Consider the following 25737-nt stretch of genomic DNA (forward strand, 5'->3'; position numbering starts at 1 on the left):
GGTGATTAGTGGTTGCCAGCCGTGCCTTGTTGTAGGCTGGATTCTTGGACCCTGTTTACACGTACATGGTTATTTTTACAAACTGAGACATTTCCCTTTGTTTGTACCCTTCGTTTACACGCAAACAGAGAATTCTCCTCTGAAACCGAGTCTTTCTAAAAACTCCGGCCAGAGTGGAGATTTTTGAAATCTTCGTTTGCACGTTTGCACGTAAACTGAGACAAACGGAGGTTTAGGCAGGTGAGAGAGAGAAAGAGGAAGTGATTCGTTGCTGTTGTTGCTATTTTCTGGATTCTGATTGGCTAACGTGGGCTTGAGCTTCTCGTTACACCGCCACCTACAGGTCTGGAGTGCTCTTGGCTGCATTGACGGCCTATATATACATGGGTACGTGTAAACTAACACTTTTCTGAAAACTGACAGCTGTGCACGATGTTATTTTTGAAAACGGAGAGGTTGAAATGTCCGTTTATGAAAATAGCTGGCCACGTGGAAACGTAGCATTGGCTATGTGATTGTTTTGCCAAACACAATGGGAGACCTTTGAAGGCGTGTACCCGGCATGGTAACTATTCAGGGGCCATTTGGCCACAATACATTTTATTGTTTATTTGTTTATACATTGTGTGTGTGTATAATATGTATTTTAGTCAAAATAAAGATTTAATTCATTCATTCATACATACTTCCAGTTTTCTGTCACTAGGAGGCGACATGGACTAAATAGTCGCTGTTTGTGTGTCCAGTGTCATGTTAAACTGCATGAAAAACAGTTTTCACTTATTTCCACTGATTGTTGGTCACGTCTACACTGGGCTTGATTGACAGCTCCCTCACTCTTCTGTAAGTTTTGGGGTCGGCACATCTCACACCTTTATTGTTTTAATTGGTAGTTAGTTTAGCTCTGATTGCTTTTCACCATGAGCACAGTTTACAGTTTAATTCAGAGCCAGAGCAATGTAGAGCTAAAATAGGCCTAAAATGGAGTTACCTGGAGATAATATAACACTATATAAGACTAACATCAAGCTAAGCAGACTTTAACAAAAGCTAATGTTGAGGTGATGTAGTCCTAGCATAAAGCTAACAGTGCTAAAAGATACACCGAGGAGCGTCCTTTAAACGTTTATGTAAAATAAATAAGTGAAAACTGCTGAATAAATCCCTGTATTAAAGACCCATCTACCTTGATATCAAACTATTAGTAGTAAAAAACCTGTTTAAACATTATATGATAAAAAATTTAATAATGACAAAAAAATGTTTATCAGTGGGCAGCTCTGAACCTAGAACTAAATTGTTTTATGCATTGCAAAGTGCATGAAATGAGGCCTATAGGGCTCAGTCCAGATATAAAAACAATTTATGTCACGTGTGTCGAGAGCAGTGACAAGTTATTTTTACATTGTTCAATTTCCTGCAAAGTGTGCATCTTGATCACAATCTTTTACCACATTAAAGCTTGTTTGTTGAACAGCTGCCTGAAACACAGATACTGAACCAGACAGTAAACATGCAACAAAAGCTCTGTAGAGCTGCAGAGTTGGTGGCTATTATCTGCCAGTGACTTTATTTATCCAGTAATTAATAAAAACAGTGTGCTCCCTCTCTGCAGATGTTTGGACAGAAGTGGCAAACTGCTCACGTCTGGTCTCATGAGAGTGAGGTTAGATTTTTTTTTTCTTCAGGAAATGGGGTGGTTGCAGCAGTTGTAGTGTCTGAGACGGCTGGTTTGAACTAACCACGTGATGAATCATACTTCCTCTAACAGTCGGGCCTCAACTCTGTGCCTATTCTTTTTTGATCAGTGACACACAGATATGGCGGATACAAGGTAAGAACGCATTAAATCATCTGTCAGGTTTGTCATGATTTCTGACTTTTGGTTTTGTCATCTTTGTGTTGTTGTCCACATGCATGTTTCTCCTACTTTTATCACTACTGGCTAAAAACCTTGGTTAGTTGGATTTACTCACCCGTAGGCCTAAAGTCTTGATTGATTTATGAGGGATGAAATACAAACAGCGTGAACTTTTCTTGATAGCTGATTGTTTGCACTTGTGTGTTTTTCAGACAAATGTCATAACTCAAAGCTTAACCCACGTCCTCCAGATAGATAACAACTTAAAAGTTCACATTGTTCACACAATGTGAGGAGGTGATGATAATACTTGATGCATGTCTGAAGTTCCAGCTTCCGTATGGAGGGTTTCAGTATTTCCTGTTACTGAAGCTGTAGTTGTCATTGCGTTAGCTCAGCAGGGTTTAAGAGATGTGATGACAGCAGCTGCACTGTTGTAAACTGTGTTATCTCACAGTAAGTTACTAAAATGTATTACCCACAGAACTGAAGCACAGCTCCATTACATTTACTTATATTTATTATTTCCAATATATTTCTTTATTGTCTGTATGTGCGCTGTCCTTGTAACTTGCCACTGTAACACTTTGGGATCAATAAATCTATCTATCTATCTATCTATCTATCTATCTATCTATCTATTTATCTATCTGTGGCATAAACTCACACTGCAGGTTCAGGAGATAGAGGTAAGCTTTTGGAACTGAATTTGAAGGTTACATACCATTTGGTGTAACCTTATAAAACAGAAGCAACATTCTCCATTAGATGATGAAACTGATAACAAAAAGCATCAGTGGATGCATTGTGAGAAGAGGAGAGTTGCTGTCATTAATTAAGACTTTTTTCAAACTTTAAAATCTGTTAACAGGATAAGACCCAAAGCAGCCAAAGCAAACAGGATTTGTTCCGTGATATTGTTACAAGTATAGGCAGACAGGCAGGGTCAGGTAACAGTTCTGGTGGTTCAGTAGCAACGGCATGGAACAACATGGCAACTTTGATGAATTGGTAATAAATAGAACTGGGCCTGTATGTGAGCTGAGATGCAGACAGAAAACTGCAGAGCAGAGGAAAGTGGAGATGGGTGATGCAGTTAGGTGATGGGGAAAGGAGGGGAAGTCCGAGGGCATCTGTCACTCTGAATTAATACTAAACCGACATTTACCAACAGACACCACACACACTTTAACAAACTCATGATACTCATTCCATGCCTGGAAAGGGCCTTGAGTTAAACTGCAGGACCTGTCCTCAAACAAATCTGTAAAATGTATTCCCACACAGAGAAAATGGGGCCTTTGGGGCCCTGATGGTCTGGGGCCCTACCGACCCTCAACATAAACCACACTTTATTATTTGGGAGCTCACGTCTTTTGTGACTTGTAGTCTCTTATTAGCTGAGGTTTTCCTTGTTGTTGACTGACAGCAGAATAAATGTTGTGTAACAACAGTGAAGCAATCACCGCTGCAAACAGGAACCCAAACAGGAAAATGTCCTCAGGCTTCTCTGGATCTGACTTCAACTGAATGTTCACCCACAGAACAAAATTAAAACTAATAAAAGAACAAACATTTTGTCAGTAAGTGATCTTTTGAGTGATTTTTTCATCAGTTAATTTGGTTCCTGCAGGTTGTTTTCTGAGCAACAGAAATACACATTTGAAGTCAGTTTAGTGGGATATAAGTGTATAGATATATAGTCATAATATACAAGACCACAGACTGCTGAAGTGTATATATATATTTATATTTGTGAAATGTACAGTACTGTACAGTACTGTCTATGTATTACAGATATGTGTTATAAGAGCTTTGTTTTTTTAAATGTTTTCAGAGCACACTTTTCAAAAACAATTGTGCAAAAACTTCTGAAGTATGAAAATTTAACTTTACTTTACATTTCTCCACCAACACATATGTATATAACATTTCTCCACCAACGTATATGAAAGCTGAGTAGGCAGTAGCTGTGGATATTTAAATCTACAGACTTTCTAAACATGCACCTCTGTCTGATTGGCTGTGTGTCTGTGTCTCTGTGTGTCTGTCTGTCTGTCTCTTTCTGTTTCTCTGTTTCTCTGTCTGTCTGTCTGTCTCTGTCTATGTGTGTCTGTCTGTCTGTCTGTCTGCCTGCCTGCCTGTCTCTGTAAGTCAGTCTCTTTCTGTTCTCTGTCCGTCTGTCTGTGTTTCTGTTTCTCTGTCTGTCTGTGTGTCTGCTGGTCTATCTGTCTGTGGTTGTGGAGCTACAGCATATAAAGGGAAAGTGTAATTAGTCAACAATGATCAGCTGTGTCATTAACTCACCTGACACTGTGCTTATGATCTCTCCGTGCAGCTGGTTCCAAACCATGGCCACCTCCTCAGGTCCACATTGACTTGTTTGCATTTGTTCGTCCACAGAATCACGAACCTCCACAGTTCTGGGAAGCAGCCGCCGTTGATCTTGCCTCCGCAGCGCAGTGCAGCGCTGCAGGGAGCCGTGCAGATGCGAATTAAGAGTTCCCAGAGCAGCGGAGAGCGCCTCAGTCAGTCCAAGTCCATGGTGCTGCAGGAGTCCGACCTCCCTCCGAAGCCTGTAAGTGCACCTAATAATCTTCATCCTAGTGGTGCAGTTCAGTTTGAAACAGGTTCTTTCTGTCCGTAGATATCTCGGCACCGCAGGAATCAGTCTCAGCATAACGTCCTCGCCGCAGGTGGAGCTGCCTTTTCTGAACCACTGGTGAGTCCCAAAGACTTTATGCAAATCCAGTTCAGACATTATTCTATTCTATTATTTCCCATAAAAATCGATAAAAAATTGGATAAAGTTTTGTTTTTGTTTTTATGGAACTGCTAACAGTTTGTGTATCACAATCTCTTAAACAGCTGCACATCCCCTCCCACACTTAATATAAACTCCCGGATCCAAAACAAACTGTCTTCTACTCCGCAAAATTTTGAGCTGTACTTTATCAAAGGAATTGTGTTTTTTTTGTTTTTTTTAAACTTTCATATCACACAAAAACATCCGGACAACAACATCATTAGAAAATCACAAAAAATATTGTGCAGCTAAGTCAAAGTGGTTGTCATCAAAGTTGAGGAAACAGAATAGTTAAAACCACCTAATGCAATGATTATTGTGTGTGTGTGTGTGTGTGTGTGTGTGTGTGTGTGTGTGTGTGTGTGTGTGGGTCCAGATGGAACTGAAAGGAGAACACCTAAATGTGGCTAAAATCTCTGAGAGTGGGAAGAAGCAAAGGAAGAACTGGACTTTGATGTGGAGCGTACTGACCTCAGACCAGCTGCTGATCTATAAAGACAGACAACAAGAAACTAGTCTGGTATTAAAACACTGTATCTAATTTATTTCTAAAGCATCTACTTCATCTTGTGGTTATCTCTACTTCATGTCTTTTTGGTCTGGTGAAATGGAGCGGAGAACTCATTCTGCCGTTTAGTGTCACAATGAGCATGGAGGGAATAAAACAAAGAGTTGTCTGAGAAAGTCAGTCAGGAGCCAAATCTCACAATGACAATCTCAAGACTACAAATCTCCAGAGACATTAAAGACAAAATTAGAGCTTTGTGGTCAATTTTATAAACTCTGTTTACAGGCAAAACATGAAGCCTTCAAAGAAAATAGCACTGAAGCAACAGTGAAACATGGAGAAGATTGAGTGATGTTTTGGGGATGGTTGGCTGCCTCCTCTGGGTGCCTGGAGTCTGTGGGTAGCATCATGACATCATCGGGAGATTACTAATGTGTCACAAAGCTTCTACGCTAGCAGGACATGTTCAAAATAAACATTAAAAAGCAATGTTAACAGTAAATGACTGTTATAAAGATAAATAAAGTGGCCAACACTGAGTCCAGTGTAACTCCCATTTAACCGTGTGTAGAGATCTGAAAAGAGCAGCTGGTAGACAGCTGGAGCACTTTGAGAAAGATGAAACACAAACTGTGAGTCCAGAGGTAGAGGAACCTCATTGAAGCCTATTGGAAGCACTTGACAGCAGTTATTGTATCATTTTGTCTGTTTGTGTTTTTATCTGTGTTTTTGTTTTCACTTCCACAACCTATTATTGATTGTTCAAGATAAATAAAAAATCCAATCCAATTGTATATTTGACCTCTGACCCATGTGTTTAGAAACCCGGCAGTAAGCCAGATGTAGTTCAGCTGTGTGGAGCGGTTGTCGAGTGGACAACGGAGAAGTCCAGCAGGAAAAACGTCTTCCAGGTAACTAAGCAACACGGACCTCTCACACGAACCTGGGCTCAGAGTGAAGGCTTATGGGATGCATTTATGTTATTGCACTGAAGCTGCTTTTTGTCTAAAACTTGGATGAGTCACATATTAAAGTGCTGAACTCACAGAATTTTTTTTTTTATTTTGGGCAAATTCAATTTAGCGATGTAAGTGACACCGGGAGAAAGCAAATTATGACATTAAAGACTTACATTTTATTTCTGTTTATATGTTCATCAAAATTAAATAAATATTTTATCCCATACAAACCCTATTCCCCCTTGATGCCTGATTTAACTTATGATTTTCATCCGTTCCAGATCACAACGAATACAGGAAGTGAGTACCTCCTTCAGGCTGACAGTTACTCCATCGCCAGTAAATGGTACGACGCCATCAGAAAGACCGTTGACTCTTCAGTAAGAACTTGTTACCATTTAAGCTGGCTATTCCTTTGAATATCAATCAATGTCTTGACTGTTTATGGAATAATAATTTACAAAATGTCCATACCAGTTTCTGAGAGTCCAAACTTAAAATGTTTAGTTTTGTCTGGAAACGTCTAAAACTCAAATATCTTCATTATGCTGTGATATAAAACTATATCTGAGAAAATGGTGATTACTACCTCGATCTTCTTCAGATTATTAGTAAAATAACAGTAACTCTTTGTCTTTTTAGACCAAACTTCCTCTACGGAGGTCCAACAGCACGGAGTACCTGCCGAGACATAGCTCCCTCCCTGGATACGGGTCCTCCTCACCCAGCACCAAGCAACGCAACCCGGTCCACAGACGCTCCATCAGTCAGTTCCTCACCCAAACCCATTATTACCATATATTATTTATCTGACAGCTGTAGTCTCTGTAGGTGTAGTAACAAACACAGAAGGTTATCACCAGACTACAGACTCTGCAGAGCTTATAGAAGCTGTGTTGGTTCAAGGCTCTCCTAGTGTTGTTTTGGGTCACAGCAGGCAGCTATTCTCTGAATAAAAACTCTGCCCTACCTGGTCAGCAGCAGACAGCAGACAGATAGGTAGTAGAGCATTTACCAGCTAAAGAGACAGATATTTCCCTCAGGAGTCAGTGGATACCAACAACAGAGCTTAAGGAGAATTAATATTGGGTTTTAAATGTTATATATATATATATATATACAGTGCCTTGCGAAAGTATTCGGCCCCTTGAACTTTTCGACCTTTTGCCACATTTCAGGCCTCAAACATAAAGATATAAAACTGTAATTTTTTGTGAAGAAGCAACAACAAGTGGGTCCCAATTATGAAGTGGAATGAAATTCATTGGCTATTTCAAACTTTTTAACAAATAAAAACTGAAAAAAGTGGGGTGCAAAATTATTCAGCCCCTTTACTTTCAGTGCAGCAAACTCTCTCCAGAAAGTTCAGTGAGGATCTCTGAATGATCCAATGTTGACCTAAATGACTAATGATGATAAATAGAATCCAGCTGTGTGTAATCAAGTCTCCGTATAAATGCACCTGCTCTGTGATAGTCTCAGAGGTCCGTGTAAAGCCGCAGAGAGCATCATGAAGAACAAGGAACACACCAGGCAGGTCCGAGATACTGTTGTGGAGAAGTTTAAAGCCGGATTTGGATACAAAAGATTTCCCAAGCTTTAAACATCCCAAGGAGCACTGTGCAAGCGATAATATTGAAATGGAAGGAGTATCAGACCACTACAAATCTAGAACCCGGCCGTTCCTCTAAACTTTCAGCTCATACAATGAGAAGACTGATCAGAGATGCAGCCAAGAGGCCCATGATCACTCTGGATGAACTGCAGAGATCTACAGCTGAGGTGGGAGACTCTGTCCATAGGACAACAATCAGTCGTATACTACACAAATCTGGCCTTTATGGAAGAGTGGCAAGAAGAAAGCCATTTCTTAAAGATATCCATAAAAGTGTCGTTTAAAAGTTTGCCAAAAGCCACCTGGGAGACACACCAAACATGTGGAAGAAGGTGCTGTGGTCAGATGAAACCAAAATCGAACTTTTTGGCAACAATGCAAAATGTTATGTTTGGCGTAAAAGCAACACAGCTCATCACCCGAAACACACCATCCCCACTGTCAAACATGGTGGTGGCTGCATCATGGTTTGGGCCTGCTTTTCTTCAGCAGGGACAGGGAAGATGGTTAAAATTGATGGGAAGATGGATGGAGCCAAATACAGGACCATTCTGGAAGAAAACCTGATGGAGTCTGCAAAAGACCTGAGACTGGGACGGAGATTTGTCTTCCAACAAGACAATGATCCAAAAACATAAAGCAAAATCTACAATGGAATGGTTCACAAATAAACATATCCAGGTGTTAGAATGGCCAAGTCAAAGTCCAGACCTGAATCCAATCGAGAATCTGTGGAAAGAACTGAAAACTGCTGTTCACAAACTCTCTCCATCCAACCTCACTGAGCTCTAGCTGTTTTGCAAGGAGGAATGGGCAAAAATGTCAGTCTCTCGATGTGCAAAACTGATAGAGACATACCCCAAGCGAACTTACAGCTGTAATCGCAGCAAAGGTGGCGCTACAAAGTATTAACTTAAGGGGGCTGAATAATTTTGCACGCCCAATATTTCAGTTTTTTATTTGTTTAAAAGGTTTGAAATATCCAATAAATTTCGTTCCACTTCATGATTGTGTGCCACTTGTTGTTGATTCTTCACAAAAAATTACAGTTTTATATCTTTATGTTTGAGGCCTGAAATGTGGCAAAAGGTCGAAAAGTTCAAGGGGCGAATACTTTCGCAAGGCACTGTATATGTATATATATATATATATATATATATATATATTATATATATATATGTAACCCTATCCGTCAGGCCGCAGGCCCCAGAAAAGTCTGACTCTGCGTTGTGTTTATTTAAGACGTTGGAGATACCAGGGTGTGTGGCAGGGACAGGAAAACAGGAGACCAAATGGTGGTTGAGACAAGCAAAACTCCTCTCATTTATTGAGCCTTTTGGGAAACAAAAGAGAATAACTCACACACACAGCCAGTTAAGAACAACAATCTGGCCCATAATAAACCACAGTATAAAATAAACCTTAGCTGCCCCTCTTAGCATTAAGCAGTAGTTACTCAGCTAGCTCCATGTGTCTGCTTAACATGAAGAACATAAATGCTGGATTAAGCTAGCTTGCCTCATCCACACACTTAGCTAGCCACTAGCATTAGCTGTGGGTCTCTTAAACATTGGCTCACACGGCCCACATATTCTGTTCAGCCATCTACACAGTGCAACTTCAAACAGGTTTAATATACAAAATTGTTGCACCAAACAACTTATTTATGATTTAAATCAACGTTTCAATGTTACAGTGCTCTGATACATGGCTTACCTTTTGGGAAATAAAAGAGAATATGACCTATGGTGGCCGCGGAGGCTCATAAAGACTCTGTGCCAGGGCAAGCCAAACAGAAAAGGAGCACTCAAATTAAAACCAAGGCGCCATCTGCTGGCCAATACAGAACACTTCCTTACATTTACCCCCTCTTTGGTTGATGGCGTCTCAGCCATCAGACATCAACCAAGAGTCCCATAACATGCATGCAAAACATAACCATGAAGAACAGTACCGGGGGGGGAGGGGGTTGAATGTGTAAGCAAATGCTTGTTACAGTGTCAATCAGTAGATGTAACTGAATTAATGGGGGCCTCACTCCACCTTTGCTACTCTCCCCTCAGCTTTCCCTTGGCTCTCAGCCATATCTCCCGGCCCCGATCAATCTTCTGCTGAACTGATTCAGAGTCTATGGCTCTCAGCTGATAGGACAGTCTTTTAGGTGGGTGCCTATTCCTAGGAGGGTTTCTTCAGACATACACTGTGTCTGTCGGTGGGACACCATGCCATGGAGGAGAATCATTTTCCTTCTGTTCCTCAGCGACGGACTCCAGAACTTCCGTCTCCCCCTGTTCCCCTTCACTATCCTGCTCACTAGTTTCTTCCAGTTGCTCGTTGTTGTGATCTCTCTCTTCATTCTCTCTTCCCCAGTTTTCTCCATCTGACTCACTTCCTGACAACCTTGATTCCTTATCAGACTCTCCCTTTTCGCCTGACTGTTCGGCCCCCATTGGGAAGAACATACATTGGGTGAGAAGGTTTCGATGGACCACCCTTTCTTTCTCCCCATTCTCCAACCGAACCACATACACTGGGACACCAGGCTGTTTCTTTAAGACAACATAAGGCTGTGCTTCCCACCTGTCCCCCAACTTCTGTCGGCCTTCAACATGGCAAACCTTAATCAGGACTCTGTCCCCTGGCTCGAATGTGTTCTTCACCCTACGGTCGTAGTGCTTCTTTTGTTGCTCCTTGGCATGTCTTGAGCTCTTGTTAGCCTGATCGTAGGCATATATCAGGCAGTCTTGAAGACTTTTAACATATTTGTTGTAGTCACAAGGGGGGTCACCTGATGTCAGACCAAACACAAGATCGACCGGAAGTCTAGGATGTCTGCCATACATCAGGTAGTATGGGCTGTAACCAGTGGAGTCATGTTGAGTGCAGTTATAGGCGTGTGTCATTGTATCGACATACTCGTGCCAGCGAGGTTTCAGGTTGGGGTCCAAGGTGCCCAGCATGTTCATCAGAGTACGATTAAACCTCTCAGTGGTTCCATTCCCTTGAGGGTGGTATGGAGTGGTGTGTGTTTTGGTGATGCCAGTAATCTTGCACAGGTCTCTTACCACTGCACTCTCAAAGTTACACCCCTGATCAGCATGGAGCTTTGCTGGAAATCCAAAACGACAAAAGAAGTTCCTCCACAACACCCTGGCCACTGTAGTTGCCTTCTGGTCCTTAGTTGAGTAAGCCTGGGCAAACCGGGAGAAATGGTCGGTGACCACCAGCACATTTTCAACTCCGCCAACAGATTTTTCCAGTGTCAGGAAATCAATACAAACAAGCTCCATAGGGGCATTGGTATGTATGCTGACAAGGGGAGCTTTGAGGCCCGATGTGGGTGTCTTCCTGAGACAGCAACGCTCACACTGCTCACACCACGCTTTTACATCCTGAAACATCCTAGGCCAGTAGAAGCGTTCTCGTATCAGAGTGAGTGTCCGTTCGAATCCCAGGTGACCTGATTCATCATGTAGGGCTGTTTTAACCATTCTCTGTAGCTTCTGGGGGAGGACTAACTGTTCATTGGTTCCATGCTGACCATCCTGAACTCTGCGATATAGGGTACCATCTTTTACCACCAATCTTCTCCACTCTTTTAGGAGAAGAGAGGCTCTCTCTCCCCAGGGCTTTCTTTCTGTTTTACCAGGTTTGGTATTCAATGTTCTGTAATGCAGAATCGGCCCTATGTCGGGATCCTCTTTCTGCCCTGCTCTGATGTCTTGTTTGGTCATTGAAGGAAGGGACTCTGTTCCAACCCCTGTGTATGGTCCAAGTTGAGGTTTGGGTTCACAAGTTTGGGGTGACTCCCTGGCCTGACAGCTTGTGTCGCCAAGCTCCACGTGACCTGGTTCCACCAGTTCGTCTTCGGCTGACCCCAGCCTTACTCTTTGAGGGCATGACTGAAGTGCTTTACAAATGTCCTGGTTAGACATTCTGGACAGGGCATCCGCGTTTGCGTTACACCTCCCTTGGCGGTACTGGATGTCAAAATCAAACCCAGACAACTGGGAGACCCATCGCTGTCCAGTAGCATCCAGTTTGGCAGTGGTCATCACATATTTCAGTGGGTTGTTATCCGTGAGTACTGAAAACTTGTGCCCATACAGATGGTCATAAAACTTTTCTGTCACCGCCCACTTAAGTGCTAGAAATTCCAGCTTGTGAGCTGGGTAACGAGTTTCTGCTGAGCTTAAACCCCTACTGGCATATGCTATCACCCTCTCAGTCCCACTTTGAACTTGAGCCAGGACAGCACCGAGACCTTCTCCAGAGGCATCTGTCTGTAACACAAAAGGCAATGTGTAGTCCGGATAGCCCAACAACGGAGCCGATGTGAGTTTCTCTTTCAGCATACAAAATGTCTCTGTGCATTCCTCAGTCCAGAGAAAGGGTGGCTCAGGAGCAGGAGGCGTCTTTTTTTCCCCTTTTTAGGGTCGCCAGAGGTAAGACGATACAAGGGTGCTGCTAGCTTAGCATAACCCTCCACAAATCGCCTGTAGTATCCTGCGAAACCCAGAAACTGCAGGACCTCCTTGCGACTTGTGGGTTGCGGCCAGTCCTTTACCTTGCTCACTTTTGCTGGATCTGTACGAATTCCCTCGGCGGACACCAGGTGTCCCAGGTACTGGACTTCCTTCCTCATGAGGTGGCATTTCGAAGGCTTTAACTTTAGACCATGTTCACGCAGCCGGTCAAACACCAGTTGGAGCCGTTCCAGATGTTCCTCAAACGTCCTTGAAAAGATAATCAGGTCATCAAGGTAAATCAGAAGATGCGAGCAGTTCAGATCCCCAAAGCAACAGGTCATTAACCTCTGGAATGTTGATGGAGCATTCTGTAGGCCAAATGGCATCCTGTTGGCTTCATAAAGACCCATAGGGGTGACAAAAGCTGTCTTATGCTTGTCCTGCTCCGCCACCTCCACTTGCCAGTAGCCAGATGTCAAGTCAAGGGTCGAGAAATATTTAGCCTGACCCAGGGCCTCAAGTGCGTCCTCAATTCTTGGGAGGGGGAATGCATCTCTGGTGCTACAAGAATTTAACCTCCTGTAATCAACACATATCCTCAACGACCCATCCGGGCCACAAGGGGGGGTTGGGTGGGGGGCACTCGTTTGCTCGCTTTTTCTTCCTCCCCTGGGTTTGGGGGGGGGGAAGGGGGGTAGGGGTCTTTTTTCTCCCTTTTTCTTTTTTACTGTTGCTTTTTTTTGATGTGTGCCCATGGTTGCCCCAGTAACCACAGGCCTTAGGAGTTTAAAGTCTGCCTGGCTGCTGCAGCATTTTCATTTGGCACACCAGCAGCAGAAGATCCAGGGGCATGCGTCAGTTCACTGTCTGGCAACACAGCTCTGCAAACCCTCGCTGCATGCCCAGGCTTGCCACAACGGTAGCACACAAACGTGGCTCCTGCGCTCACGTTACCTGTTCCTTGGCGAGACCGGGGGGAAGCTGGGACTGGAGTGGTGTTAAGCCTGGACAATTGTGCAAGTTTTCTACCTTGTTCTTCCTGATTAAGAGCTATGTCTTTGACAAGGGCTGTCAGCTCAGAAAGCCCAGAGTTGTGCTTCCCTGTATCAGCTCTGTCGGTTGGTCCACTTTGAATTTTACCACCAACAACTTGGACCTGGCTTAATGCCTTCTTCTGTGTATGTTGAAGATTAAATCTCTTTGTTTCTCTGGCAAGGCTTCTGAGCTCAATTTGCAGTTCCCGGAAACTTAGTAGCCTTGGCTTCATGGGTGCAATTCTCCTCCTCATCTGTCAGCCCTCTCATGAACTGCCTAGCCAATTTAGCATCCCGATCTGGAAAAGGCTGGCCACCATTCTGAACCTCTTCCACATCTCTCAGTGTTGCTTCCAAGGCAATGGCATAGGAACATGCCGACTCCCCCGTGCGTTGGCTCCTCTCATAAAAGTCAGCTAAGGGGTCCAGGGATCTCTGCATGTCACCATATTCGGCTCTCAGCTCTTCAAAAGCTCTAACAGGACTTTGTTCAGGTGGGGGGAGATTTATGACTAGCCTCCTAGCTTCACCACTTAGGTGCCGCACAATGGTTGCAAAACTGAGATGTGATGGTAGCCCACCAGCGTCAAGAAGATACTGCATATCTCGGATCCAGTCGTCAACCAGGAGCTTGCACTCAGGGCCCCCGCTAAACACTTGAACATTTTTCACTTGATGTGTCTGGGTGAAACCACCGTGAATGGGTTGGGCAGGAGGAAACCTAGTTAATCCGTCAGCGATCATGTGGGGGAGTGTGTGGGATTGTCCAGTGGCCTGCATGTGATAAGGGTTGGGTTGAACGGCTTGTGAAGATTGCCCTACTGCCTGAGGTTGGTACACTGAGGAAGGAGGGATGTACATCCCATATGATGAGTAAGGAGGTATGGGATAGCTGGTGGGAAAAGGGTCGTGGTTTGCAGGTGGGGCAGGTACTGTTTCTGTAGTGCTCTGTATGCCCACTGGGGGGCCATGCATAGAAACCTGTGAGGCATAGGTTGAAAGCACTGGAACGGGTTGTATGTTACTTGGGGGATTGGCACAAGGCTGGGATATACAAGGGGTTTGGGGGAAGAGGCTGGACTCAGGAATTATAAAGCTAGGTGCCCTGGCTGTAGTCATGGGATGCCTAGGGAGAGTGGCTTCAGGGGGACTGAATGGGGTCAGGGAGGCATACTCATAGACCTTGGGACCATATCCTGTTGTAGCTGGGCCCTGAACACTTACATGTTTAGTAGGCATGGGGGACAGGCTGGGAGGTGTAGGGACAAGGCTTGTTGCTGGAGGGGTGAGTACACTGGGATGTGAGACATGACCAGCAGCTGGAGGTGTAGGCTCATTACTTGGGGGGGGCATGGTGTTCGATGTGGCCTCCCATGGCGTTGACCTCAGAAGGTGCTGAGAGTGACCTTGCTGGGACTCATGGGAACTGTTCACCGCTCCCATGTCAATTACTGTCTGTTCTGGAGCAGGCATTACCTCATCGGTGCCAGTCACTGATCCATGTGAGTGATATAGTGTCTGCCTTACTGCAGGGGGGAGAGTAGACAAAGGACGGCGAGGAGTGTTTTCGTAATGTCTTTGCATGTTTGACTTTTGCGGTAGTGTAGAAATAGAAGGAAGTTAAAGGATGTATCAGTGTTGTGTTATGAGTTGGCTAGTGGGAACACAATCAGATACAGTATAAAGCACCAACAAGCATCACAACATGTACACAATTAAATGACATTTGCATTTAACAAAACACTTGTCAAAGAGAACAGCAAGATTTTTTTATTTTTTTTCAAAAGCAGTTTTAGCACCTATTTTTTTTTACGATATCTAGGACATGAGAGGCAACAACAAAACCTGAGTGTTGAGTCCACAGAGATGTACAGTCTGCAAATTGTCTGCTCGTCCTGCTGTAAACCACCATCCGGATCACGGCACCAAAGATGTAACCCTATCCGTCAGGCCGCAGGCCCCAGAAAAGTCTGACTCTGCGTTGTGTTTATTTAAGATGTTGGAGATACCAGGGCGTGTGGCAGGGACAGGAAAACAGGAGACCAAATGGTGGTTGAGACAAGCAAAACTCCTCTCATTTATTGAGCCTTTTGGGAAACAAAAGAGAATATCTCACACACACAGCCAGTTAAGAACAACAATCTGGCCCATAATAAACCACAGTATAAAATAAACCTTAGCTGCCCCTCTTAGCATTAAGCAGTAGTTACTCAGCTAGCTCCATGTGTCTGCTTAACATGAAGAACATAAATGCTGGATTAAGCAGCTTGCCTCATCCACACACTTAGCTAGCCACTAGCATTAGCTGTGGGTCTCTTAAACATTGGCTCACACGGCCCACATATTCTGTTCAGCCATCTACACAGTGCAACTTCAAACAGGTTTAATATACAAAATTGTTGCATCAAACAACTTATTTATGATTTAAATCAACGTTTCAATGTTACAGTGCTCTGATACATGGCTTTTTTGGGAAACAAAAGAGAATATGACCTATGGGGTGGGAGGCTCATAAAGACTCTGTGCCAGGGCAAGCCAAACAGAAAAGGAGCACTCAAATTAAAACCAAGGCGCCATCTGCTGGCCAATACAGAACACTTCCTTACATATATATATATATATATATATACATATATATATATACATATATATACATATATATATATATACATATATATATATATATATACATATATATACATATATATATATATATATGTATGTATGTATGTATGTATATATATATATATGTATATATATATATATATATATATATATGTATATATATGTATATATGTATATATATATATATGTATATATCTTTATGTATGTATATATATATATATATATATATATATATATATGTATATGTATATATATATATGTTGTATGTATATATATATATATATATATATATATGTATATATATATATATATGTATATATATATATATATATATATATATATGTGTGTGTATATATGTGTATATGTGTGTGTATATGTATATATGTGTGTGTATATATATGTGTGTGTATATATATGTGTGTGTATATATATGTGTGTATATATGTAATTTGTCAGATGAACACAAACACTACTCTTAATGAATGATCATGTTGCTCCATAACTACTGGATGAGAACAGAGTCATTTCAGTTTGAATGTTTTTCTGCAGATATGTTCAGCAGCTCCAAGCTGAAGCACAGCGCCTCCGACAGCGCCGATAAGAACGGCGTGAAGAACAGGCTGAAGAAGTTCATCACCAGACGTCCGTCCATGAAGACTCTGCAGGAGAAAGGCCTCATTAAAGGTTTCTGTTTGCTCTTGACACATCTAACATACTTGTTCCCTTAAATAGCTCTCATGTTGTTTCAGTTCTCCTCTTTCATGAAGTCTGACAGTATCATACTTATTATATTGTTTCTATCATGTTGCTGCAGCTCTTCTTTGAAGATCACTGATGTTTCCAGTCAGTTAAATATTCAGTTTGATTATTAAATATGTCATATTCCATGTCTGCTGCATCATTTCACACTTTAGTTTCATTAAGTTATTAAGTTTTGAATCAATTTTGGACAAATAGCGTAAGTGGCAGGTCACAAGGCTTTAAGTCATTAATGATTAGTCATGAAAACTTTTGTAACATTATTCATTACACCTGCTGTAACATTAACAATTTCGCCTTCAACCTTTTGCAATATTATTTTTTTATCATTTCTGTCTTAGATCGAGTTTTCGGCTGCCATCTGTCGACTCTCTGCGAGCGTGAAGGAACCACTGTGCCGAGGTTCGTTCAGATCTGTTTGGACGCCGTTGACAAGCGAGGTATGTTCACTAACAGAGGGCTGGGGGGCATCTGCCTCCACTGGTTTGGCAATAAGGAATTATAAGCTCTTTAAGATATGATGGTGCCTGACTATTTAAAGCTTTGGAGGTCAGGAGAAGCCAGTAAAGAGAAGCTGATACAGGAGAAATATGATCTCTTTTCTTAGTTCTTGTTAGCACACAGGCTTCTGCATTTGAAGGGACTTATTGAAGTATTAGTAATGTTATTATAGTGTTACCTTTTAATCTACTGATTGAAGTCAGTAAGTGTTTAGTTTCATATATTCTCCATCGACTGTGTGTTTGTGGTTTCAGGTCTGGACGTTGACGGGATCTACAGAGTCAGTGGAAATCTGGCCACAATCCAGAAACTTCGCTTCATCGTCGATCAGGGTCAGTTCAACAGAAACCTTTCCTTTGATGTCTGTTCCAGTCCTGTCGCCTACAAATACGTTTACATTCTGCTCATTTACTACAGGAAATGTGTTTGAACAGAAAAATAACTGCACCAGAATTATGTTTTATCAACAAAATGAAGAAATGCTGATAAGGTGCAAAATGTTCATACTGTATATATATATATATATATATATATATATATATATGTATGTATCGATCCCACATTGTCTAGTACTGTTTTATCACTCACAGCTCTTGGTTAAGGTTCAAAAGAGAAGCATGATTTAACTTTATCAACATTTAACCAAAAGCCAAAAACTAAAAATGCCTTAGTACTAAACAGTATTCAGATTCATACTTTCTGCTTCATTTTCTTGCATTAAATGATATTACTGCCTCATATATACAACAACATATACAAAACGAATGAAATAATTTTAAGCATGAACCTAAATTAATGAAAATAAGCAGTTTGACAGAATCATTTCAGTTTGTAAGGAACAATGATTATAATTCTGTGGTAAACATATGTGATGCTCTGATGAACTTCCTATGTGATGTTTTAACTCCGTGTAATACCAATGTTTTCATTGTGGATGCTAAGTAAGAATTAACGGTCAAAAGAGTACTATAGTATTTAATATAGTTTTCAGAGTTTTTTTAAATTCAAATTTTAATGTGAAAACAGAGCCTACACAAATGTAAAATACTGTAATCTAAGAACTGCTCATTAGTTACATTTAGACAAAGAAACATGTTGCTTTCATCAGTTTACACAGATATAAAGGTTTTTTATAGATGTTATCATTATTAAATAATCCTGTGCCTGGTTCTGGTCTCCCCCTCAGAGGAGGACCTGGACCTGGACCACAGTCAGTGGGAAGACGTCCATGTCGTCACGGGAGCCCTCAAAATGTTTTTCCGCGAACTGCCAGAGCCGCTGTTTCCCTTCAGTTTCTTCCAGCCCTTTGTGGAGGCCGTCAGTGAGTCAAACCTGACCAAAAGAAAACGCCTCTATCTATCCCATCCTATCTGGGATTATGTTTAGATTTATTGGATATGTTTATTACAGATCTTCCTGAAATTTCAAAACAAAAACATATCAAGTATCAGGTTTTAGACTTTTGCTACAGATTAGTTATTTTTTTTAATTACTGTAATAATAACTTTTTCTCTGTTTTTTTGTGCACAGAGATTAAAGAATCCAAACACAAAATTCAGGCTGTGAAAAAACTGATCCAGGAACTGCCCAAACCGAACCATGACACCATGAAGCTACTCTTTAGCCACCTGCACAGGTACGCCTGCACACACCTCAACACACCTGCACAGGTACGCCTGCACACACCTTAAACTCACCTGAGGCCTGCCGCCTGGACTACGAAGCAGGATTTGGCGTTAACGAGCTAATTTACAGTTCATCCCAGGATTTTCTGTACCACGACGGTCGATTAGTTGTTACCAGGTTCAATCGCCATGGTAACTCATGCTGAACACCTAACCTGGTCGGGAGCAGGTTAAGTTGGAGATCAGAGATCAACCGGTGTAAAAGGCCCCCATACTGACCAATCAATACTTGATTAAATTGATCAGGTGGAGCTCGGTGCGCACAGAGAGAGAGAGAGAGAGAGAGAAAAAAAAAAAAAAAAAAAAAAAAGAGAGAGAGAGGTAAAAAAAAAAAAAAAAAAAAAAAAAGCGCCCATAAAAGTTAAAACATTTAGAGGCCGACAACCCCATTAACATTCCCTGATGGGTATATTTATGAAATATATATATTTTAATGGGAGGGAATTGCATATCGGCTATTTGTTGGCTTCTTGAGCCGTGTGTCGCCAATGCGCACATCGGTTTGAATTATGTTTTTATATATTTTATTTTCTCTCACGATTGCTTACCACTGCCAGGGTTGCAACTGAAATAATAGGCTAAAGCAACAACAGTTTATGGAAAGGACAAGTGTAATTATGCTCAAATCATATGAGGAAGTGATATTGATAAGTGTTGTGATTTACGCATCTACAGCGTCGGCTATTTTTTTCCCAGCTTTCCTCCTGTTTTAGGAAGCAGTGACTGTATTGCGTTTTCCCTGTAAAACCATGTCTGTGTTCTTCATATTTATGTAGAATTATGATTTGCTCTTCTTATTTAAAATATGCGGCTCTGGTAGATGTTTGTGATTAGTTGTGCTGTGCAAACCCCGCCTCTTTTATGTGAACGCACGCTGCTGGATTGGGAAACCCTGGGTTGTCTGTCTGCCTGTCTGTAAAATATATATATATATATGCTGGATACTTGAAAGAAATCCAGGTAATGTTGATCTGGATTCGTAGTACAGGCCTCTGCACAGGTACGCCTGCACACACCTCAAACACAACACAGTTATAAGATCTTATAGTCACTGGAAAACCTGCAGTATGGTCCTTCCAGTCACTTAAAGTATCAGCTGTTCATCATAGTGTTGCTGGTTTGATTCCCTGTGCCTCCTGTCCACACGTTAACACTGCTCCTCAAATATTAATCACGTAGACATATTTAATTTTCTCTCTATGATCCTGGAGGTCCAGATAGAGCCTGACCCTGTTTTAATAGTTCTGGGTATATCTGAGGAGTTAGTGAAGTTAAGAGCAGCACAACAGCGTCTTCTGGCATATGGGGTTATAATCGCAAAAAGACTTATCTTACTTTTTTGGAAAAAGAAAGAGGTGCCCTCCTTCAAGCACTGACAGAACTGACCGATACTCTACACATGGAGAGAATTAGATTCATTCTGAAGGACAAGCTTAGGGACTTTGAGAAAGTTTGGCTTCCCTTGGACTCTTACCTTGGCAGAGAAGGCCATTAAGACATGAGTAAGAATACACTCCTGGGGTGGGAGGGGTGGGGGGGTAACTGAAGAAAGGGATCCTCAGAGGAGTTAAAGGGAGGGGGTGGAAAGCTATGTTGTTTTTTATTTATATATATACTGTGTATAATTTGTATAATGTCTGTCACTGTTTCTGTTACTATTTGTATAATGTTTGTTGCTGTTTTTTGTTGTTATCGTCATTCTTAAAGAAATATTAAAATGCCATGCAAACTTCATTGTTGAATGAAAATGTTTCACAATAAACATATTTGAAACAAATATGAATCACGTAGATTTTAAACGTCAAATTATAAAGTTCATTGGTGGAGTTTAAAGTGTTGTTAGGGTTAGTATTAGTATATACAATCTTTTATAATTTATGTTGGGGTGTTCAAAATGAAAAGAATAATAAAAGTTCTCTTTGATACACATCGTACTTGGAGGAGACTGGCGATGGCGTCCGTTGTGCAGTTAGCCTAAACGCTGAATGTTTTCCTCTTCCCTTGAGTTTCTGGTGCTTCTGTTGTTTTTCAGAGTCCTGGGTTTCTCCAGGAAAAACCTGATGTCCACTCAGGGAATCGGCATCGTGTTTGGCCCAACGCTGATGTGGCCCGAGCTGGACACGGGGAACATGGCAGTCAACATGGTCTACCAGAACCAGATTGTGGAGTTCATCCTCATCGAGAGCCAAGAAATCTTCAACCTGGACAGGAAGTGAAGCGTCCTGAGGTGAACCCTGATCACCTGACAGACTCACATTTACAAATCCAAGCTATGAATAACTGAATCCCTTCAGCGCCTGGTTTTGGCTGGACTGTAAAAAATAAACGACCAGTTTCTGATCAGAATTTATTTTGAAGAACATATTTTTTTAATTTACATGAATACATAATACATTATTGAATTTAAATGTCAGTGACTTTTACCTCACAGAATGGATTAAACAATGTTTGGTTTGAAGATTCCTTTTGTTTGAGATCCAGAAATACACACAAACCCAAATATCTGGAATAATATTTCAATATTCATCAGGTACAACGCAGCAGATATTTTGTCTGTCTGTCAGCTCTGCTCGCCATTCCTCAGTAGCAGTACAGCCTACAGACGACCAGGTGGCGGTAGCAACCAGGGATTTTAACCAGGACACTGCTGGGCTGCACAGACATTTACATAGACTGTACATGCACACCAGCCAGGTTTTATGTAACTAACTACTGTGTCTATTGTCTGTCATTCTGATGTGACATTATGTTTGGGGACTTCTGTTCAAGTGTCAGGCAACAACTTTTCACATCTTCATCCTCCCATGATTCCTCTTGTTCTCTAGAGGTGTTACAGCTGGTTGTTACTGGTCAGCACTCTCTCCTCTCTTCTTTCAGTCTCCATGGTGCAGCTACGCCTCTCGCCTACACCACATGGGCTTCCTCGCCGCTGTGAGATGCTCAGTCAGACTTAGTGTGTTTAGTATTGATTGTAATATATAACTATCTAATAAGCTGGAGACAAAGCCTTTTCTACTACACATAGATCGTAAACCATGAAATATAAAAACAACACATTGAAATTGGTTGAGAAATGTAAATATTACAGTGTTTTTTAACCAGAAAGACAGCAGCTCCCCTGTTTTACCTGTTTATAGACCGGTCCCGTCGGCCCACTGAGTGCTAGCCCTACCGCTTCCTGCTGGTCTGCAGGCTGTGGATTTACTGAAGAGTGGAACAAACGCATCCCCACACACACTTGCAGATTAAAGATATAATCTAAAAAATATCTTAGTGTGTACAGATATACACTGTTGTCTCTGTTAGGACCTGTAAAGTATTTCAGGAATCATACACTTTTATAGTTAAATGTTTGTTTTACTATTTAAAGCCACAAAAGAGACTGGACATAAGACATGATTCAAATAAATTAAGTTTATTACAAAACAATGACAGACCTGTAACCCTTTCCTTAGCACTATCCTTTATTATTTTTATAAATATACACCAAAATATCCGTAACTAATTCATAAACTTCACTTGTGCTAAATATCAGTTTCACTCGTGACTGATTTCTGTAGCAGTAGGTTTATAAAACTCATTTTGTTTTGTATTTATCATTTGGTATCACTGCTCAATCTTATCATTCTGGCACTTAACAATGTTAATGTTTTTATTCATAGAGTCCAATTAAACAATCACAAATCTGCCTCAAGGGGCTTTACAATCTAAACATCTGTCCTCAGACCCTTGATTTAGATCATGTCAATGCTAACACTTCATTCTGATCCCCAGTTTTACAGCCGCTCCTAACTTCTGCTTACAACCATGAGTTAAGGACACAGGCAACATACTGCATGATACACAACAACTGCACCACACTTTAACAGAACATAAGTCCATAGACAGACAGACACTGTGGGTCTAAAGACGCTGTGCTTCTCAGAAACATGTCCATGATGCTATTAGATTATTTAGTTTAACAGAACATAATGTCCATAGACAGACGGACACTGTGGGTCTAAAGACGTGTTTCTAGACTTCCATTGTTTTTTATTAACAGAACATAAGTCCATAGACAGACAGACACTGTGGGTCTAAAGACGCTGTGCTTCTCAGAAACATGTCCATGATGCTATTAGATTATTTAGTTTAACAGAACATAATGTCCATAGACAGACGGACACTGTGGGTCTAAAGACTGCTTCTGTGTTCATGATGCTTTCAGATAAATCCAGTTACAGCAGCAGCAGTTCAACACTGATTTACAATGCAGAAATATTACACAGATAGAAACAATGAGCTTTGTCTCAACAAAATAAAAATCCATATATCTATAAAAACAGCTCTGTAATAACTTTGAATTATTAAAAAAACACAATATCAAGGTGACAAAACATTGAGTCCAGGAAAATAAAAACACCATGAAATGTTAAGAGTAAAATACTTAATATCATTATAAAGTTTAAAACAAATCATGAGATAGGGTAACTTAAATCAACTACAGTATTAGTTGTATTTAAAGATATTATAAATATGGCTTAAACAATAAAAATATCATACGTGACTTGTTATTTTAAAATATTAGAGTCCCTACATCTAAATGTTGTAAGAATAGTAAATGGTGTTATAATTATAATAATATTTAAAAGTGTTACCTCTTTATTCTTAATGTGACTTTTTATTGTATCAAATACAACTATATCTTGTCATAAAACGTTTGTGAAATTTCAATTTTTGTTCTCTACGTTCTGTATCAGTGTTTTACTCTTTAATTCACAGATTTTAAATGTTCCTAAAAGTGAAAACAAAGTAGTACATTACTATGACTTCTTCATGATATTTCTTTTTATTTTATCATTCCTAACTGTTCATGTATTTATTTTCCTTTATCTTTTATCAGTCTAAAGTGTTTAAGACATTTCACAAAAAAACTGATGTAAACATTCAACCACAGACAATTTGATTCCAACAATTGGTAAACTAACTGTGTTTCATACATGAATCGTATAGCTGATACATAAATACTGTGCAGGAAATACTACAGTAATACTAAATATTTAATAGAGTTACTTAGGTGAGCATAAACGTCAGATTTTATCCTGATAAGAGACTATACAAAACAAATGTCCAAATTATAACTTTTTATTGAGAAATAGGTCAAGACTTTCACTTTTTAATACTGGATTGTTAATATTAGCTATTACATCTTAAATATAACTGGAAATTGAGTCACGGATTTAGGCTCAAAATTAAGTTAAAGTCAACTATATTCAGCACATTAAGGCGAGACACTACAGGTGAATAGGGAATTCTTTTTAACTAGCAGATATCACCATGGAACTCTGCCAGTTGATTACTTACATTAAGATGAGAAAAAAATGTATTACAAGTTTTCTGTTATTTAATGTTTAAATATGCAAATTAGGCATTATCTAATGAAAAATGCGCTAATTTGCATATATTTTAAAAAACGAAATCTGAGTATTGGATAAAGCCACGTTCAAAATTATTTTTTCATTGTGTTCACATATTAGATGGGGAAAAAATTACTGAGGGATTTATGAATATCTACTTTTGTTATCCTGTAAATCAGAAGATACTGTCAATAGCCTTAAAAAAACGATTTTCGCCATGTTTTTTGGAATAAAATGTTATATAAATCAGGCTAGGAATAATATATTTAAAAATCCCTCTGTAATTGTCTTCATAATATAACTAGGTACAAGACTGGAATGTTTGGTGTATAAAGGTGCTACTGAAGTGGAGATTTCGTTCTTGGAGTATGAGAGAAAAGTCATTTTGAGAAAACGGGCTTTAAAGATTTTTATAGCAAAATTCCACTAATTTCTAATGAAAGCCATGAATTACAGACACATATCCCTTCAGGTCCAAGTAAGATCCATGTTTCTCACTGTTTAACATCCACAACTCATTATTGCTTCATCTATTACTGATCATAACATCCAAAACAACACATGAACATGGGCTTCAACTGAAGACCATTTCATCACAAACTTCAAACTGGCAGAACACAACCATTACACAGCCTAGTTCCCCCAAGTTAGTTTACAGTTTACATATCCATGCCAGTACCTAGGGCCCTCATCCATCTCCTGCTGGTGTCTTTTCACTATTTTGGCTGTGCTTACACTCTTAAGGCTCCACACATTCCTCCACTGTATGCACTGGAGGAATGTACACTATTGACTTTTGAGATCCTAACCGTGTCGTCATCCTTCATTGCATTAACAGTCTGTGCTCTGAAGCCACAATTTCTCCATCACAGCCACACTGGGCCCATATAACCAAGTTGAGGCATGCGTTGGCATTCTGAGAGCCTCCATACCACACTGTCACTGGACATCCGGTGATACACAGGGATGAGCTTCTTATGGTGATCATTCAAAAGACCAATATTTAGAACATTGGAGAAAGCAATCAAAGTAGACTAAATTGTTATTAAACATACTATTTTCACACTGTCAGAGATACGAAGAAGAGACGGATCCTGACTAAATACAGGCTCAGTGACCACCTACTGGGTCAGACAGAGATACACTTCCTCCTACACTGGGAAAAACTATCTTCACTAAGAGATTTACACCTTGGAAAAATAGCCAAAAAAAGTTAACACCAGAAAAGAAGCTGGTAGTTCTCCTAGGAGAAGAGAAGCTGGTAGTTCTCCTAGGAGAAGAGAAGCTGGTAGTTCTCCTAGGAGAGGGGACAGCAGCTCTACTGACAGCTATGGATCTGCCTGCCACAGCCTGAGGGACTCACAACCACTTAGGATCCCAAAATTACAGATTTGTTTAGTATTTTATAGTAATTATAGTAGAATAGTATATATGTGACACCTACATATTTAATATATGACATGTAGGCCATACATTTCTGTAAACTGCTTGGAGAGAGGGAGAGAGAGAGAGTCAGTCT

The 25737-nt window shown here is 40.6% G+C and overlaps 1 protein-coding gene across 2 annotated transcripts; it reads left to right on the forward strand.

Annotated features, from left to right (window-relative positions):
- The first annotated feature begins 271 nt into the window (after positions 1-271).
- Positions 272-21282, forward strand: arhgap15 (Rho GTPase activating protein 15). 2 transcript variants are annotated; one of them, XM_039818390.1, is made up of 14 exons: positions 272-387; positions 1689-1834; positions 4265-4439; positions 4509-4583; positions 5044-5187; positions 5997-6086; positions 6416-6514; positions 6777-6900; positions 16427-16561; positions 16978-17076; positions 17392-17469; positions 18324-18458; positions 18668-18773; positions 20855-21282. In XM_039818390.1, exons 2-14 carry the CDS (start codon positions 1821-1823, stop codon positions 21036-21038), a joined length of 1458 nt encoding a protein of 485 aa, XP_039674324.1. In that variant the 5' UTR covers positions 272-387; positions 1689-1820; the 3' UTR covers positions 21039-21282. The 2 variants fall into 2 exon arrangements, with proteins under 2 accessions (XP_039674324.1, XP_039674323.1); XM_039818389.1 differs by lacking the exon at positions 272-387 and adding an exon at positions 752-843.
- Positions 21283-25737: the final 4455 nt, after the last annotated feature.

This window comes from Perca fluviatilis, chromosome 12, assembly GCF_010015445.1.
Source record: "Perca fluviatilis chromosome 12, GENO_Pfluv_1.0, whole genome shotgun sequence".
Classification (NCBI taxonomy): domain Eukaryota; kingdom Metazoa; phylum Chordata; class Actinopteri; order Perciformes; family Percidae; genus Perca; species Perca fluviatilis.

Bases quoted from the DNA above. Each gene is read 5' to 3' on its own strand.
- arhgap15 (XM_039818390.1), top strand. The intron at 5,188-5,996 runs GTATTAAAACAC...CCATGTGTTTAG, and splicing joins GACAACAAGAAACTAGTCTG to AAACCCGGCAGTAAGCCAGA. The intron at 17,470-18,323 runs GTCAGTTCAACA...TCTCCCCCTCAG, and splicing joins TCGCTTCATCGTCGATCAGG to AGGAGGACCTGGACCTGGAC.